We start from the raw sequence: 19,617 nt of genomic DNA on the forward strand, positions 1-19,617 counted from the left end.
ACCCTGCTGCCTGGGGCGAGAGGACCCCACAGCAGCCCAGTCCCAGGGGTAGGGGGAGCCCAGAGCTCCCACACACCGCATCCGTGTGGGACCTGGGAGCCTCAGCAGCAGTGGGTGCTGAACCCACCTACCCCTTTTGTCAGGGATATTTTTAGTGAAAGTCAGGGACAGGTCACGGGCTGCCGTGAATTTTTGGTTATTTCCTGTGACCTGTCCCTGACTTTCACTAAAAATATCCCTGACAAAAACTTAGCCTTAGTTATAAATAAATGTTGTGGACTCAGATTGCATTTTGCTCTTGGTCTCACTGTGCTCATGTGCTGTAGAATATATATGCTCAAGATCCAATACAGAGATACTGTTCTCAGAGCTAAGGAAGTATAAAATTAGTTAACAAAGAGCAAACTTGAGAGAATACTCAATGGAATTGAAAAGCAAATGAGCAAAGAAGAGGAAAACTGAAAACCATTTCATAGCTAAGTAGATTCAATAATCATTTCTCACGTGCATCAACAGTCAAACAACTACTTGGAGGATATGCAAACAAGCCTTCCAACAGTAACACTAAATGAAGGATTTGGACGAAAATCTTTGTTTAGTTGCATAGAGCCGAGGGTTGCATTTTCTCCCCTCAAAGTCCCTGGATATGTTTAGTGGAGATTTTCTAAGGCCTAGTCTACATTTCAAAAGTTGTAGCAATAAAGCTATATCACCAAAATCCTCCTAATGCAGACAGAGCTTATACAGGCAAAAATGTACTTTTGCTGGTGTAGCTTCTACCAGTTTGGTTAGTGAAAGAAAATGCTAGCATAAATATGTAAAAGAACCCTAATCAACATTACTATGTGGACAAAATTAGACCTGGCCTAAGAATACGCTGCTGAGGAGTACTTGGGTACGTATTAGAAAATTCAGTACAGATCACTGACTGAGGAGGTACAGTGACTGAAGACAGAGGACATCACCAGATTCCAGAGGCACTACTTGGAATAAAGACGTCTATAATCTGATTAGTACGTATTTTACAATATAAGCCTTACATTGAATGAAATGTGTTCCTATAGCAACCACCTGATTCATTGATTTCTGCCTTTTCTAGTTCTGAATTAGATACCTCCAAATTGGGTATTGAATCTGTTTTGATAAATCATATTGTCATATGTTATTTTTGTTTGTCAAAATGCATTGCAAATATTTACTTTGTTGCTTAGGTAACAGATTGAAGGAAATCAAGTTTTTAAAACAGAAAATGCTAATATTTGCAACACAAAGGACTAAAAAGAGAATAGGAAAATCTGAAGGATAAACTTAGCATTGAAATGGTTCTTTCTACTCAAGTCTTAGCCACGGAAAGAAGAGAGATTACTGCATTCACATAAATAAGTTTGTTTCAAAAGGTCACAACCAATTCACTCAAACACAACACAACCAAACAAGTCATCCAATCTAATGATATAGGAGAGCTATGTATTACTATTTGGGACATAAGAACTGCCATATCAGATTGGACCGATGGTCCATCTAGTCTGGTACCCTGTCTTTGACAGTGGCCAACACCAGAGGCTGAGAAGAAGGGGCAAGTAACCTAGTGATGGGCAATTAGTGAATAACCTCCCATGGGGAAGTGTTTCCCCCACCTGTATCACTTGATGGTTGTCTAAACCATTCTTTAAAAAAATCCTAATACACTTAATTGGCTTGTCTCATTTAGCAGAATTAAAACATTTGGCTAGCTCTTGGCCTCAGATAACCTTTAGAACACATTGCCACAAGGTAATAATGTGTGGTATTAATGTATTTCTTTTTAACAATTTTAAATGCATTGCCTTTCATTTTCATCAAAGACGTCCCTTGTGCATAGGGCACCCAGTTTACCTTCTCTGTATCATTCATTATTTTGTGTACCTCATAGCTCTCATTCATCATCTTTCTAAATAGAATAGTCCAAGTCCTTTCAATTTTTCTTCATATGGCAGATTCCCCATGCCTCTAACATTTTTACTGTCCATTTGAGATAGAATATTAATTTTATCATCACTGGTTTCTACACACACTACTGATCTGCCATTCCATCCTCTTCCTGTTGTTTACAGCCCTGGATTGTCACATTGTTTTATTCTACTCTTACAATACTGAGTATTTCTTATATAAATGCAAAATTCCACTCAACCTTAACTATGGAGCTGTGACTGAACACAGGGCTGGAAATCAGAAACTCTGATGTTCTTATTTATATACCAGATCTGCCACTGAGTTGCTAGGTGGCTTGGGCACTTGTCTTAGAGCCTGATCCTGCAACCACAGGCGTGAATAGACCACACTGAACTCAGTTCCTACATGTACTCACACACTTGAAGCATCAGGCCCATTAGTCTCCCATCTGCAAAATGGGACTAATTACCTCCCTCTCAAGATGGTGTTATGAGATTAGTTAACATTTGTGTAGCGTTTTGAAAATGTAAGTGCAAATTGTTACATGAAAATGTGGGGCTCTACATTTAATATTTGATTGGCATAGGAAGAAAAATGATAACCATGTGTGATTCCCCTTTATTTTATTACAACTTTCATTCAATGTGTAGTAGTATTAACAATTATTTTAAATGTTGGTTACCTCAATTAGTTTTCACTTGGTTCCAATAATCAAATGCATATATATATATATATATATATATATATGCATGGTATTTTCACCTGCTCAACATATCTGAAGCATAGAAAGTTTGCTATACACAGTTCCATTGTTCCAGGGATTTAGACATACAGCACTGCAGAACCCATATTATGGGCAAACTGGCTCCCACTGATTTAACACCTCATCTGCTGCTTCAAGAACTTTAGTTCTCTGGGACTAGTAGCAAAGAAGAGAGGAGGAACAGTAACATCTGAGTAAATTATACAGTAAACAGTATGTAGTGGAGGTTGGAGATGAGATAGGATTTCTTCAGGTCTATTCATTGCAATTGGGTTTGTCCCAAAAGATATGTAAAATGGGATGAAGCGATACCAAAAATTGTTAGATGCCACTAAAGTGTAAGTTTCGCTATATGAACTGGATGTTAGTAGTTAAGGTGCAAGGTTTTCTATGTAAGAGCACAAAATGTTGGCTGCAACTTTTGACAGATGTTATCAATTCAAAAGACAAGATAGCAATTGGCAGCCTTGTTTTATTTAAGCAGAGTCACAGCATTGTCATCATCCCCCTCTTTTGAAGGGAAGAGTTAAGTGAAGGCCCCGGAAATTTACATTACTAACAAATAAGGGATTGAAGAAAGGGATTACAAGCATATTTCACTAAAATAAATAATCTACAAAGAGAGTGTTTCTTCTTAAAGCAGTCTAAAAATGTATAAATTCTAAAGTGGGAAGATCAAAAGGTATTTAACAACTTCCATTATTTACAATCAATATAAAAACTGCACAAACCATCAAATGATGCAAAAATCCTATTCAAAATTAAAAGCTTCCTTCCTACTACGAACCAAAAACTCCAGCCAATGTTTCAGTTTTAATCAACTGTTTTCTTTAAAAATGAAAACCATTAAACACTTTTATTACCATCAGTAAAATATACAATAAAATAAAACAAACCTTGCTAAAAATATTTTCCTAAAAATAGAAATACTGCAGGCAAATCAAAAAGGAAAATAACTAACTTACTCTTTGGTAACCAAAAGTTAGCAAATATTTGACATTTCAAGTGATGAAAGTTATAAGAAGTCTTCCCATTTTGATAAATGGAAGAAAAACTTCTGGCAAAATGTCACCTCCATGTTTAATTTAAATGGAAAGGCTCCACCACTGCTCTGTGGTGCAAACTCTCAAATTCATGTTTTGTGATTAATTTCATTTCAGACACCTGAAACTTTCCAAATCTGGCAGTGTATTGCTTATTCCTCTCCCATTTTCCTATTATTCACTTACATTCTCTTTATAAATATGCATCCTGTTATTTCAGTTCTCGCAGTTTCCAATCAAGTAAGCAATTCACTTGGAAATGAGAGTGTGTTTGTGTGACTGTCACTATGGCTGCACAGCAGCTAGTACTGTATTACAACTGTGCCCACTCTCCTGTGTTAGGTTTAAAAAGTGTATATTTTCCTCTGGAAAAATGTACCTACACCAATTCATAATCTATTAATCTTTTTACATTAATACGACATGCTTAAATTAACAGGCGCACACACAGAAAAGAAGTTGTGCAGCGCTAGCCCTGCTACCTCCAATAGGCCACGCATCTTATCCACTTCCCAAGCCTCAGAAATATAATGCCTTAAAGCAACTGCCCCTTTGTACCACAGAAGCTTCCCATCTTCTTTTCAGGCTTACTCTAAATTTTGCTCCCACAATCAAAAAGTATCAAAAAATTCACACCCCAAAGGATCTGAGGAAACTCTCTCAGACAGGACTTTTAAGGCTTATGAAAAAGTTCAACTGTTACTTTCTTTAAAGTCACAGACCACCTACTCAAAGCAAGCCGCACCCTACCCAACCCAACCCTGCAGAGCAATCAGTGCTCCAGTGTTCAATGCACATATGAAGTTCATGTAATAAACGCTCAGCAAAATAAACTGTTCTGGACTGGGCTTTCTCCTGGGATCTGTTGCTTACTCATTCTATATACCATCTGAAAGACTAATACCAAATGCCTTTGTCCTCACTTCTTAACTTTTTTCGTCTGAAGGGCTTAGACACTTGTTTGAAGCATTTGGTTTTACCAGTTGAGTCATTAAGTCTAAGTGGGTTGGAGCCTTCGTCTCATTGGAATCGGCCTCCTCAGCATACAGAAAATCATTCATGTCCATGTCATTGCTGTCAAACACATTGAGCTGGCTCTCTTGCTGCTCTTTTAAAGTCCTACGGATCCTGCTCTCTGTTGGTTCGACTGCTTCCCCATCTCCCTCGCTAATAACAGTCATGGGACTGCTCTGGATACGGTTCCGGACGTTGTACTTGCTGCTGGCAGCAGAGGGTGGTGTTCGCGACCTGCCATACCTAGTGCTGGAAAAGGACATACTCCTTGGCATCAGGCCTTCACTCTTGGCCCATTCTTCCTGGGCCCTTTTGTTCTTGCTGGGGGAACAGCTCGCAGGGCTGTCGGGAAACTCAAGGGAAGAGTCTGACTTTGTTCGGTGGAACCTTGGATCTGTATTCTTCAGCATCTCTGCTGCTGACATGCGGGAACTGGTGTCTGAGCGGCTCCCTTTCTTCAGCAGCAGGGCTTTGAAGTTATCATTGCTGGTGCTGCTCTTGCGAATGCTTCTCTGAATTGATCCTGCGTGCTTCAGGGAAGCTAGATTTGGGGACGCACCAGTGGGTGTTACTGGGGGCGAAGGAGAATGGTTGCGGGTGCGGTCATCTTCAGAATCTTTGCGGCCAAGGACTTTCCTTTTGGATCTGAGATTTTAAATATAAAAATAAAACATTTTCCCCCCAAATAAACAAGGAAGTCTATTCAACAAACTAATAAGCAGGACAGCAAGTTACCATTAAACAGAGAGGGGAACAATCTAGGAAGTATAAATAATGACACCACCAAACCTGTGCATATAATAAAACAGATCTTTGAGGCATAAGGGAGTCAGAGACAAATCCACTATTCTTATTCCTCAGAATAGGAATAGTGAATCTATTGTATTTGACAGTGCTGATGTCCAAGCCAAACCAATACTTGACTAAATCTAGATATAGGCAGCATTCTTTTTGTCCACAAATATTGGGATTTGATCACAAAAAATTAGAGCTGTTGATTAATCGCACTTAACTCATGTGATTAACTCAAAAATTAATCACAATTAAAAACATTAATCACGATTAATCCCATTGTTAAACAATAGAATACCAATTGAAATTTATTAAATATTTTTGGATGTTTTTCTACATTTACATAGAAATATATTGATTTCTATTACAACACATAATACAAAGTGTACAGTGCTCACTTTATATTATTATGTTTGAACAAATATTTGCATTGTAAAAATGATAAACAAAATAAATAGTATTTTTCAATTCACCTCATATAAGTACCGTAATGCAATCTCTTTATCGTGAAAGTGCAACTTACAAATGTAGGGTTTTTTTTGTTACATAACTCCACTTCACCTGTAAGCTCTAAAGTTTTACATTGTTTTATTTTTGAATGCAGATTTTTTTGTACATATTTCTATGTTTGTAAGTTCAACTTTCATGATAAAGAGATTGGGCTACAGTACTTGTATTAGGTGAATTGAAAAATACTATTTATTTTGTTTTTTACAGTGCAAATATTTGTAACCAAAAATAAAGTGAGCGCTGTACACTTTGTATTCTGTGTTGTAACTGAAATCAGTATATTTGAAAATGTAGAAAACGCTCAAAAATATTTAAATAAATGTTATTCTATTATTGTTTAACAGCACGATTAATCGCAATTAATTTTTTTAATTGTTTGACACCCGTATAAAAATATATCAGTCTAATCTGTCTGGCATATATTCTTTAGAGACTCATGCTGTTTATTGCTCATGATTCCTTTAGGAGAGCTTAGGATGTAGTTTTGTACATTTTTCTTTGGAAATGTACATGGTCAAGCATGTTAACAACACTAAAGATAAGTTTGAATTAAAAGAACTAGATGTTATGGTTTTAGATAAAATGATTTTAAAAGTAAGAATTTAAATGGTTAAAATCAGGCCTTCAAGATAAATGGCAGATATTTACAATGCAGTTGGTGCTCTGTAACTCCCATCTGTTTGATTACAGAGCCAAGAGCAGACCAATTTGCTAACTTATAACATGAAATTTATCTTGGCAGCCAGAGGAGCTACATGATTTTAAATTTAAAAATAGAAAACTATAGAAAACACAGCAAAAATCAGAAGAGCCTATGTGTGCGGGAACTGGATTTTTATTGCCCCCGTCTTTACGTCATTATGTAGATTATATGCTTGCACCTGTGGACTAAGTAAGAATGCATATAAAAAGTGTATTAATGCTGTATTATAATATATATATATAATATCACCAAAGGATTAAAAATGACTCTCAGCACTTATTGCAAATGCAAGATTTACACAACAAATTACATGTTATTATTTACGAAAAGACTTGTACAATACAGACCATTCCCCTTATTAAAACCATAAATGGTACAACTCCATGTACACCTAAGGACATTCTGATGTAATGTTTCATCCCCATTTCTGCCAGAGGCTGAGTTTTCTCCATGGCAAGCTCAGATGCATTTGCATTATGGCCTACCAACAGAAAACAAAGTACCAAAATACAGTACATCGGCTAAGCTGGAGGCAGCAAGAGGATGTAGCCACATGATATCGGGAGTAATCTCAGGACCCTTTGTGTTGGTGGAGTTCAGATGCATCCCACCTATTACACACCTGTAGTCAACTTATTGTGTAACTGGTGTAATTTTCAAATGCTGCTGCTTACATCTTTCTAGCTGAGAGAAAAGTGCAGTGCTGGCACCTATCCACTGTGAGGGAGGACAGGCAATGTTAAGGAGTATAAGGGGGGGAAATATTGCAACAGTGTTGTCCAAGACCAGGAACACCCTATCTACGTCAATCTCGGTGTCAGGGCCTACGCAGACAGGGAGAATAATGCTTGAATTTTAGAATATGCATTTATATATTATATGGGGTAGCTTTAGTGACCCCTATATATAAGTTGCCTAGCACTTTCCACATATAAAGGATTATTGTAATCTTGTTTTTAAGAAGCTCTTACAGCTCCACTGTTTTCAGCCTGCCTTGGCTATTTTGCAGGAAGAATCCCCAGGGTCTAGAGAGATGCCTTCCTCCTCTTCCCCCCCATGAAATTCCATTCAGATTTGGCAGAAATATAAACAGTTAAAAGTGGTCATTTCCCTTCTCTTTCTTAGGTTCCTTGGAGAAATTGTGGCAGGCTGCCACAAACACTGAGCACTCTGAGTCCAGGCTCTCATGCAGCTGCCAAAGGGACACAATGGCAATTTCCTAGGCTGAAGTATGCTCAGTGAACGCAGTGAGTCGAAGGAGCACGCTCAGTGTGGTTGGCTTGGAGCTCTGAGGGTGTGCAATATCCTCAGTGGAGATGGAACATTTGCTGCCAGCCCGGAACATGCACAAACCAAGACTTTCAGAGGTTTATTATTCAGCCAAATTTCACAGGGGGAGCAAAAGGCACATCTCTAACCTAGGCTGAATTCCTTGCCAAATTTCAAGTCCCTGCTCCAAAGCATGGAGACATGGGACCTTCTCGATGTCTGGTTGCTGGGGAGGGAGTGGGGGGAGGGGGAGGCTAGAGTTAGGAGAGAGAGAAAAGAGTCCTAGCCTTGTTCTCAAATTGAACCATTTTTTGCTGAAACTTTCTTAAAAATTCAGCCTGAAGCAGACACCTAACATGGAAAATTTCAGCCCTAGCAGTTAAAGTTTAGCAAAATTATAAGCAACTGAAAACTGGGGTCTTTTAAAGGGAAGTCTCAGGTAATATTAACTATAGGCATCACTGCCAGCTCTATTTTATTTTTATATTTTGTGTATAATGTGTATATATGTGTGTGTGTATAGATATATCTACACACACAAATATACACATTTAATTCCATGTATGTATTCCATGCAGAGCGAACCTTTGTGTGTATATAATGTAAAATATTGCCCTCAATAAACCAATATTTCCTTTGTACAATCATTCTTTCAGCTTCAGACATTATATCACAATTTTCTTTTTTAAGGGATATCAAAAAGTTATGGAAAGCCAACATTGTGATATAATGTCTAAAATGGATTATTTCACAAATGAAATCATATATGCGTCCTGAGTGTCCTGATTCCTAGTCATGTGCATTAGCCACAAGACTTCCTCTTTTCTAATATTTGTGATGGAAAAGCCACACAAACTGTGTACACAAACTGACTAATTACATTCCTAGTGAGTGAAAGTAACCAATGACAGTGACCCTTTGGAAATTTGGCCCATATGTGTTTTGAAGAAAACTACATGGCCATAAGATGGCACCACCACCACACACATTCCAAATAGAAGTTCTTCAACTGTTCCAATCGTAGATACTTTTTTTCTGCATACCTGCTAGGTTAAATGGTGAACCTGCTTCTCACTGAAGTGTTATTTTTTTTAAATCTAAAGAAAGCTAAATGAAAAATCAGGTACCTAGTGAGTTGGGAGGTTTTTAAACAGGGGAATGATGCATGGAATCTGTATTGCACTCTTCATTGCTAAACCAGTTTGACACAAAATACCCCACTTCAGACTGGATTATGGCAAACTATAATCCAGCACTTGTCATATGTTTTGCCATATGACTGACATATTATGTTACTTGCCAGTTTAAGCCACGCTTGCCATGAAGCATTAGCGTTGAGCCTCTGTCCCAAACTGCACCATATAACCAGCGAAGGAGAGTAAAAGGGATGAAGGGGAAAGGGAATGAAAACAAAAAGATACACAGAGAAAGCAAAAGTAAAGTTAATCAGGCAGATTAAGAATAATACAATATACACAAGGTGTAACATGAAATTTTCAGGGGTCAGGAGATTTGTAGGATTATCAAAACTGGTTTAACTGTGAGCAATTTTTAATGTGGAATTAGTTAAATATTATTATAAAGCAATAAAATGCACGTTCTTGTGTTTATTACTGATTTCCTACTACAGTTATTTACTAGAAAATAAAGAGGGTTTTGCAGTAAAAACAAAAATGATCAAAATTAGGTTTCTTTGGAGGAGACTATTAACTGAATTGTGAGAGAGTTAGTGGATGGAGCAATACCGACAGCAATTTCCGCAGTACCTGTGAATGGCTGCAAACAGATCCTCAGTAGTTCTCGGTCTAGCTGGCGTTGCCACCTCCTCACTCCGTGCCCTGTAACTGTTGCTTGGCAGTGATGAATTATTTGTTGTGTCTGTCTCAAACACCTCAGCTAATCAGAAGGAATAAAAAATACAGACAGGCTGTCACCGGAGTCCCAAACTGCACATTATCCGCTAAAGCATCCCTCCGTATCCTTCACCTACAGTAAGTGAAACATTGAAGGGATATACTGAACATACTGTTTTCTCAATATTTCTCTGATTTCACAATAATTTTTTTTTGAGGGAACTGCAGTGTCTGAAATGCCTATGTTTGTTTACATATACACAGCACAAAATTATGTTTTAAGGAGGTTTTTTTAGGGCTTCAATTAAAACTAGTCACCAAAATTCTTCAAACTAATCAGGTTTTCCTAGGATTTTTAAACAGATGATGCAGTTAACAAAACGCTGCTTGTATCTCCACTGCTTTTCTGACTAAAGGTTAAGATGGAGATAGAGAATCTTTATCAGGGATTAATCCGAGCCCTGTTATTTCCCTTATGATTTTTAGTCTAGTATCACATCTCCCTTTCTATGGGTGAAAATTTGAATGCTATTGCACTTCCTCCAGCCCCAACCATCAGTAAACTAGCTCCTGCTACACCTGAAGGATAAAAGAAGACAGACTTACCACTTTCATCCTCTTGAGATAGATGTCTGTCAGTGTTACTGCTGTCGTCTCCATTGCTGTCTGAACTGCTTCCTTCATCCAAAGTGGTCTGCTGCTCCTGCTTGGGAGCTTCTTGAACTGGTGATGCTGCAGGCTGTACCATACAGACATTGGTTTCCACTGTTTCAAAGAAGGTGGAACCAGCAGCTCCTCCCTCAGGAACCAATCTGCCCGAGTCCATCTCATTGGAACTGAGTCCATCTGTAAGACAATTTTTTGCTTCTTCGCAATGTGCAATCTCTCTCCTAGTTGGACTTGATGTGCCTCTGACAGGATCACTCACGTTAGCTATTTTCTCTGCTGTAAAATCTAGCTGCGGAGGTGGCACAATGAGGAACAGTTTCGGTTTCTTCGAAATAGGAGGTGGCTTCTTGTTTGGTGATATACCCTGAGTCTTGTTTGGAGAACCCGATGGCACCTGAAACGGTGTACTAATAAGGCCAGAGTGAGATTTTTCATTCTGCACAGGAGACTGAGGTGCTTCTTCAATGTTTGTTCCTGATACATCAGCTTCAAAGGTTTGTATTAGACCTGCTGCATTTCCAGGTTTTTGACCACTGCTGATCTCAGGTGCACTGTCACTGAGATCTGGAAGTGAACTCTGAGGAGGAGTTTGAACTAAGTTTTTGAAGGAAGGACTATGAGTTTTCATCTCTTCATCCAGGCTGTTACTGAGCCTTAGTGAAAGAGATGGTTTTAGAGAAGGCTGTGGTGAGAAAATTACAGTTGCTTTTTCCTGAGAGTTGGCTTCAGAAATAGATCCAGCTGATTGTTCAGTCTGTGCTCCTGTACATTTTTTCACAGACCTCAGTTGTACCATTTGCAGTGCTTTGGTGGTTATTAAGGGCATTACAGGCCTACTGGAGTCTTGCTTGTTGGCTGGCTGTTTCACTGCACTGTAGCCAGAATCATCCTGATTACATTTCTTAAAAGAATATTGTGTGAATTTAGTTGCATCTTGTGTCAGTTTGGGGTCAAGAGGTGGTGCTGGTGGAGGTACTACATTGGGGAAAATGGAGGAAGAAGGGGCAGAAAAAGGACTGAATGACATTTCCTGTGGAGGAGAAGGAAACCACGGACCACTCAGGGGAAAGGAAGGATTTATAATAGCTTCTGGCGGGGGTGGAGGGAAGCTGGGAGAAGCTGGTAATGGAGGCAGATCCATTCCATCTGCTGGGGCAGGGGGCGGAGGAGGGAGAGGATGATCAGGGGAATGTGGAGGTGTCGGAGGTGGAGGACCAGCAGCGTCAGGAGGGGAGGTCAGGGCTGGGTCCAGTTTCTTCATGTTCACACTCCCTTCAGTAGATGTATTGGAAGAAAGAGAAGTGGAGGATGAAGAGACGGATACTGAAGATAGCAGAGAAGATTTTCTCTCAGGCACTTTCGGTTTCAACTTGGGTTTCCCATTTGCTGGTGACATGGATTTTAAAAACACGGGCACTGGAGTAAGTGCTGTGGGTGTATTTGATTGACTAGAATACCCACTAGATGGTGATGTGACTCTGTGAGACTTCTCTGGAGAAGTGTTCTTTGGTTTGGCCAGTCCACTCGCCACTTGGGGCATAGAAGCCCTTGAGCCGTCATTGAGGTGGCTGATGCTGTAATCATTGAGGTTGGCTGTAGTGCTTGCAGAACGAGCCACTGGGCATTTAAACTGATCATCTGGCACGCCAGCATAGTCACTGTAGTAACCCCACTGGTCAGCACACTCTGACTTGATGCTGCTTGTGTCACTCTGTGATGGAGTGACAGTACAGAGAGAGTACATATTTGGAGCTGTTGTGGACATCATGCTGCTACTTGCGCTGACGGAGCTCTGGCTGCGAGAGCGCAGCACCCAGGGATCCTCATAATCACTGCATGGACTTTGGGATGGGGAACTACCATTTTTGCACTGAAGGTTTAACTGCAGTGAATGCTGGAGGGTAGCAATTAGTGTTTCATCAAGTACCTGTCCACTGGACTGGGTTTTTTTCTTCGGGACCCTTCTGAGTGAGTCTGTTCTGGATGGTGGAAGAGGTGGCTTCTTTGCTTTTTTCAAAGATATGTTTCGTATGAGGGATTTGTCACTGTTGCTTGACCGCTCGTCTTGATTTTTCTTCTCATTTCCATCAAAAATATTAATCACACTGTGCCTGGGGTTTCCAAAACCATTATTACTATTGCATAGTTTACCTGACTTGAGTCCAGAGTCCATATGCATGGTAGTGTAGTAGCCGTCATGGTCCACTGAATACAGAGAACTTGAATCTTCTTTGACAGAAGTTCTCTCTAGGCTGCTGCTACTCACGTTGCTTACAGGAGTGAAATAACCTGCAGTGGCACAGGTTGGCTTGTGTGAGGGAGTCTCATCATTTTCTCTAGATTTGTACACCCAGTGCTCTGTGCTGTTTATACTGTTGCTTTGTGATCTGTCCCCTGAAAAACTGGATTCACTCCTGCCATCGCTATCCTGGGAGTGGCCTGGGAAAGGGAGATTGTTTCTACAGCTATAGCTCATACTTTGGGACGTATTCTCCACATTTCCTGGAGTGCTGAGGGATACAGCTGAGTCACCAAGGGAGAGCATCATGATAGCATTAGACGAGATAGTGTCTGAGGTCTGGGAGTGGCGCGTTGAGCTGCTCTCACTCCAGTTACCGCTAGAAGAATGGTGATCTTCTTTCACGCTTACTGCATTGTTGGCAACAGGACTGTCTCTGGGTTTTGTGTAGGAAGGTGAGCTGGTGATTTTACTATCCAATGGTCCAGCACTCTGGGTGGTATGAATCACAATAACTTCTGAAGAGGATGATATCGTGGCATTTGGTATGATGCTGGTTGAATATGTGGCATGAGGAGAGACCACACATGCCGGGCTTGCAGCTTTTTCACTCTCATAACTTCTCACCTCTTGGGACTTTGGCCTTGGCAGTGTCTCAGTCCTCGGGTTATTCCTCATATGGACCACACTATTATCAACCTGCAACTTGCTTATCTGGTTTGACAAAGTGCCAGCGATGTCGTCTGCCTGGTTAGAGATGCTCTGCCTTTGGTCTAGTGACTGCAGAGACACTCTTGCTCCAGGTCGAGGCAGGCTATGAAAACCCATGTCGTTATTTAGGCGAGAGGCAAATATAACCCCAGCGGAATCACTCATCACAGACATGTTTCCAGATGAGCTGGAGAACTGAGACATCTGGGCCGCAATCCCTTGTCCTTTCTGTGCTCGTATTCTTCTCACTGAAGGGGGCACGACTTTGACTTCTTCTGTCTGGCAGCTGGTGTCCTTGGTTTCAGATCGCTGCATAGCAGAGCGGTAGCTGTCTAGTCTCCCTAGTGTGGAATAGTGATCTGGGACATACATTGAATGCCCACGGAAGTCACTTTGGCCAGTGCCAACTGCTGGAGTCAAAATAAAACAACAATTATCCCTCGAAAACACAAGCACTTCACTATTTCCGTGTTCTTATTAATGTAAAAGACATCATAGGTCACATTCATTATTAGATCATTGTTCCCTTTGCCCTTGGCGGTTATACAGCTGTGGAGAGATGTTCATGCCTTCTGAAAAACCATGCAGTACCAACAAACACTGCTTATGCATTGTATATTTTCTGCATTTCTCGTCCCATTTTCTTTATTACGAGGGACTGTTTGCTTATGGAATCTTGTGTGTTCCTACTGCTTATTCCACATGACATCTTCTATTTATGACATGATAATAATTTCCACAGCAACCCATTATGTTACACACCAAATAATACTGCACGACTTCCAGAAGGGAAGCAGCAGGAACAGACAAAAGCCTGAGAAATGAAAATCTTGGTTCTGTACTAACATCTTGGGAAACAAAGAATAAGGAAAAGGAATCATTAAAAAAAATTAAAATCTGCGGAACTGTTTCTAAACACTATTCTTTTCAAAGTCCTTCAGAAGGCACCAGCATCTCTTCAAATCTTTGTGTGGGCTAAAGAATTGACAGTGGGAGTTGCTGTATCACAAATAAAGCAAATGTTTAAAGAAAGCAGTAAAAATAATATATTACTTAAATCTGTAAAGGATTAAATACCATTTCCCGTTGGAATTATTTTGTATCTACAGTAAAAGAAGAAAATGGGGGTGGAGGGAAACCAAAAAAACTAATTCAACTGATGATCTTCCAATGCCCAGCACCATCAAATACCCGCAACCCTTATTTAAAAAGCAAACAGAGACGTTGAAGACCACTGTGTTTCCTGTTTATGAGGCAAATACCATAGCCAGGGGTAAACAGACTTGGAGGACAAAGGATGAAGAATGTATTAGTTCAAGATATATTATCATAGTTATTTATTATTTGTATTACTGTAGGGCCTAGAAGCCCTCTATACAGCTATTACTAAATCAAAAGAAAGGACCATCAGGTTATTATAGATTTATATCTTTATAGGTCTTTGTGCCAAGAAAAAAACCACCACCATATATATTGTTCTTTAAACAGCATTTAAAACTGGACTGGAAGGGCTCTGAATCCCCATTTCAGTTGTGCTACTACAGTAAATTGCAAACAGAAGAGGTAGCAGAGGAAAGAGTTTGTCTACACTGTGTTTTAAAATCCATTGCAGTGAGTCTCAGAGCCCGCAGCTACAGACTTGGATTCCTGCTAAGGCACTAAAAACAGCTGGAACAGGGGGAAAGTGGTTGCTTTAAAACTCCTGCCTGCAAGCTGGTCTCAGAAATGACCCAGTGGCGTTTCTGAGTTGGCACCCTCTCCCACTACCTGCCTTCTTTCTTATTTGCTAAACACAACTGGATTGGTAGAAGAAGTGTTTTCCCCATTCAGTTTTAAATACAGTTTAAAGCACGTTCAATTATTCTTATTCTTGGCATCTATCAGAGTGAAAAGGTATTTGGGGGAGGAGGGAAGGGTATTGCTTGGGGTGATGCTTCTAAAGCGAAAGCAGCACATAAAAGGCTGAATTTGTTTTACTTTTTTCAAGATAAAAAAGTAAACTTTAAGCCATTTTATGCCCATTTTGTTTGCTTGTGTGTAGATTCTTCTGCTCTCATGAAAATGCAGAATTTTTCTGCTTCAGCCAAGGGAATGAGAAATGAAATTAGATAATTCTTTGCTGGCAAACAGCTAGAAAGTTCTAAGTACATGAGCCTATCAGAGCAGACAGACTATAGCAGCCAATTAAGGTACAGATTTGCATAATTAGAGTCTAGTTATTGAGAGAGCCATATAATAAGAATAATAATATTTTTATTATTTGTATTTATATTACAGGGTCAGGTTCCTGTTTTGCACAGTGCTATAAAAACACAAAGTTAGACATCACAAAGATCCCTGCCCCTGTGATGTGACCAGGTGACAATTATTATTAGCCAGTTAGAGATAAGGAATTTGTGTATTACATAGAAAAATAGCAGTTGCGATTTGACAAAAATAGACAGAATGTAGGAAACTGTGTGAGAATAAACTGCAGTTATGCATCACAGTAGGTATACAATATCTTTGTATTCTGATTGATTGAGAATTACTTTTCAGTGTGTATACACACACACACACACACACACTGAAAAGTTTATATAAAGATAAGCTAAATTTGTTCCTCTACAACAGCAACTTTTAAAAATACATGGAAACACACTTCACATTTGTTTAAAATGTTACACGTAGGGAAACTAAATATTCAGCATAATAGTACCATTCACAAAGCAGGACAACACCAAAGATTTTGACCCAAGACAAGAAGCTGAGAAATTTAGAGTGCAAGTAACTGGGACAAATTTATTTACTGTAAATATGCATGGAAATTTTAAGCTGATTGGAACAAAACAATGTCAGGACAATTTAGGGCCTAATCTAGCAGTCTTTATGCACATGCAAGGAGTGCAAAATTTGACTCAAGGTAGGTAAAACTTTAGACCCCAGTATTGCAATCAGATCCAGGTAGGCAGATCCCTTGCAGAGCCCCATGACTTCACTGAGGCTACACAGTTGTAACAGGCAACCAGTGTGCAGTCCCAGTGAAACCAGCGGCACTCTATGCAGGTGCAAGGGTCCACTCACAAAGCTATAGCTGATAGATAAGGGCCTTAAATTGTAGGCTAATTGTTTCAAGTAATATATTCTGAAAAGTGTCTTGTTTTTGTTTTTAAAGAGAACATAACTTTGAGGTTTTAAAAAATTTCTGTTAAAAAGGACTAAGTGACAAATTGTGAAATTGCATTGGTCTATTTCTGTCCTCAGATGAGTGCACAACTCCCTTTGAAATCAATGGAAGTTGTGAGCCCTGTCTAATTGCACAATTATGTACCTGTTTCCAGTTCCATTTCTTGTAAAGGGACAACAAAAATCTACAGGGAAATCTGTGGGAACGCACTGCGCCTCTCTTAAAATGCTGTGGGTTAACCCCAGCTTGGTGGAATTTTGGAGGGAATTTTGTTTTTTTATTGTTTCCCAGGTTGTTTGGAATTCCTCATCGAATGCCAGATAGTCTCTTACACACTCTTCTGAAGGCTCTCCAAAAATTCTTAACCTGAATTGCCTTTGTTGCTACAGCTGGTGGAATGTGTATTGTTCAGCAGCAGTTTCTGAGGAAAACCTCAAACCATTAATGAATATTAAATTTAGAAACCTCTAATCTAATAACAGGTTGAAGTTATGTCTGCCACAACACCAAATGCTGGAAGAGAATTTGAGCTTTGAAAGGATACCACGTATCAGCTAAAAGCCCATTTGGTTGCAGGGGTGTTTAAGCAGACATCAGCAATTTTTTTTTTACAGAAATGAAAATTGAGCTACAGATGTTGCACAAATGTGGTTGAGAATAATCATCATTCTGCTTGGAGTTTTAAAATGGTGGTGTCTAGCACAGTGGCTTGCTGATTAGTGCTGTGCACTACCACGTGAGACACCTGGACGTAGCATCTTACCCATCAAACAGTTGCCAGGCTGGGAATTACTGGGACTACTGAACAGGCAGCTCAATTAGGGCACAATTTAAGAGCAAATAGAGAAAACTGAATATCTGAGTCAAGATGGGCTCATATATTTATAGGGGTTCCAATCAGAAGTGCTGGATAGAGACTCAGTTGAGCTGGGACAGGTTTACAAAGGTAAATACCTGTCACATGACAGAGATCAGTATACCCTGACTTTAGTGGCTACTCCATCTAGCCACTGTAGATTAATCATGCAGATCTGAGAAAAGAGTTTGCCTTTAAGTCCCTAGGGTTGGATGAAATGCAGCTGGAAGAGAGAGCCTCATGCTACTCTGCAGTGATTACTCTGACAAAGAGCAGCAACAGTTAATTGAGGATCATCACAAGGCGGGGTTTTACGCTGAGGTAAAACAGGGTGTAAATGGAAGGGATGCACAAGAGAAAAAGGAGTCGAATTGTTGTTACAAAATATTGTGTTTGTTTCAACCAATATATAAGCAATCTCTCTTTCCAAACCTTCTGTGTCTGGCTATATGATTATTTCTAGCACTTCTCACTTATGCTTCAGACATGTTCATGAACTTAGCCCAACTCATGCCCTACTACTAGGCCTTCTCCAAAGGTGGTAAGCTGGGTAAAGGAATGGTGCATGTGCAGTGCTAGCACTATCCCTGTTATCACATGTAAGCAGCTTGAGTCACTTCCTCCTCTATGTTTTCCCCTAGCACTTGCACAAGTAGATAATATCTACACAACAAAAATCAACTTACAAGTACATGAATTTGCACTGGGTGCTCCATAAAGCATCTGTGACATTTGATAGGGGGAAAAAAAATCCCACAAAATCCTACAGTACTCCACAGAACTGTCAGCTAAAAAGTGTTGGATCCTTGTAAAGATCACTGCTTCTTGAAAATATGAATGTTTAATGGATGACTGTCTACCGGACGGGGAATCAAGATGGCTTTGGTTCTGTTCCTTGCTATGCCACTGATTCAACATTTGACCTTGGGCATAGTCATTATCCTTAACCTCTCTGTGCTTCACTTGCCCCATCTGCAAAATAGGGATAATACTTAGTTGCCTCCTAAGAGTGTTGTGATTAACTGTGAATTCATTAGTGTTTGGAATGCTCTTTGTGACCCTCAGATGAATGGTACTATAGAAGTGCAATGGATTAAACCCAAAGCCAAGTATCTCAATGACATTCAGAAGCTGCAGCCTTAGAAGTACCACCAGTGAACAGCACAAATGCCCAATGACCCTAAAGGAAATAATATCCTCTCCGAGGACTATGTGGGATATGTATATAGAGAGAGACTGAGAGACCACCAGGATTTGAAATCCCATGGCTTGAGTTGCCTGACACCGGCAGGGAATCTATACACGCCTGTAGAACCTAGAGTTATCTGGAGTTCTAGTGGAGAAGGCAGGCGATCAGGTGCAAACCAAAAATATTTCTATAAGTATACAGCAATTACTTGGGCTCAGGAACTTGGTGGAGTTAGTTGAATCCACCAGGAAACAAAACACCTATGGATTTACTTCTTAAAGCCTAGTATCATTTGGGGTCATAGCTGCTCAAAGTTTTCTGAGATGATTACATGGGACTTCACAGGAATTGTTTCCTCTCAGCTGTTGATTAGAAGAAAGAGTTCCAACTATAAGAAGTTAAAAAGTGACAGTTGGAACATTTACGGATGGTTGATGACAACCAAGTGATGTGATCTGTCCTACCAGAAAGCAGGTGCCGAGTGACTATTCTGGATTCAGCTGTCAGACATCCATCCTGATCACTGATATGTTGTCACAAACAAATTTGGTGTTTGGGGACCTATCAGGAAGCAGATGCTAGAGACAGGAACCAAAGAAAAGCATCTGATCTCAATTCTGGCCCTTAAAACAACTTCCTTTACAAAAAAAAAAAAAAAAAAGTGTGTGTGCGCGCGTGCGGGGGGGAGGTTATTGTGAATAAAACCCCAGGACATTCAATTGGACCTTATGTTAAAAAGACTTGTGAACGCTGTTACTGAAGATGTGATGTGAGAACAGCAGTAATGGACAGAATGGTATGCTTAAAGGGTTCCAGTTCCCCGACTCCTCCCCGCCCCCAGGACCAGAAAAGAGGGCAGAGGCTAGCTGCCAGGCTGTTAAGAGGCGAAGAATCAGAATGTGCATGGA

At 39.9% G+C, this 19,617-nt stretch overlaps 1 protein-coding gene across 19 annotated transcripts in view; it reads right to left on the reverse strand.

The window, feature by feature from the left end:
• Window positions 1-3,149: 3,149 nt before the first annotated feature.
• NHSL1 (NHS like 1) overlaps window positions 3,150-19,617 on the reverse strand; it is a 244,036-nt gene continuing 227,568 nt past the window's right edge. For 13 of the 19 annotated variants that reach the window (XM_065590261.1, XM_005280348.4, XM_005280350.4 and 10 more), the window contains 3 exons: window positions 10,486-13,908; window positions 9,793-9,922; window positions 3,150-5,397 (listed from right to left, as the gene is read on the reverse strand). In XM_065590261.1, coding sequence (XP_065446333.1) covers window positions 4,665-5,397; window positions 9,793-9,922; window positions 10,486-13,908 — 4,286 coding nt within the window. In that variant the 3' untranslated portion in view covers window positions 3,150-4,664. Of the gene's footprint in view, window positions 5,398-9,326; window positions 9,379-9,792; window positions 9,923-10,485; window positions 13,909-19,617 lie in introns of all 19 variants that reach the window. The other 6 variants (XM_065590262.1, XM_005280349.4, XM_005280351.4 and 3 more) reach the window with 2 other exon arrangements.

The sequence above is a fragment of the Chrysemys picta genome, chromosome 3, assembly GCF_011386835.1.
Source record: "Chrysemys picta bellii isolate R12L10 chromosome 3, ASM1138683v2, whole genome shotgun sequence".
Lineage (NCBI taxonomy): Eukaryota > Metazoa > Chordata > Testudines > Emydidae > Chrysemys > Chrysemys picta.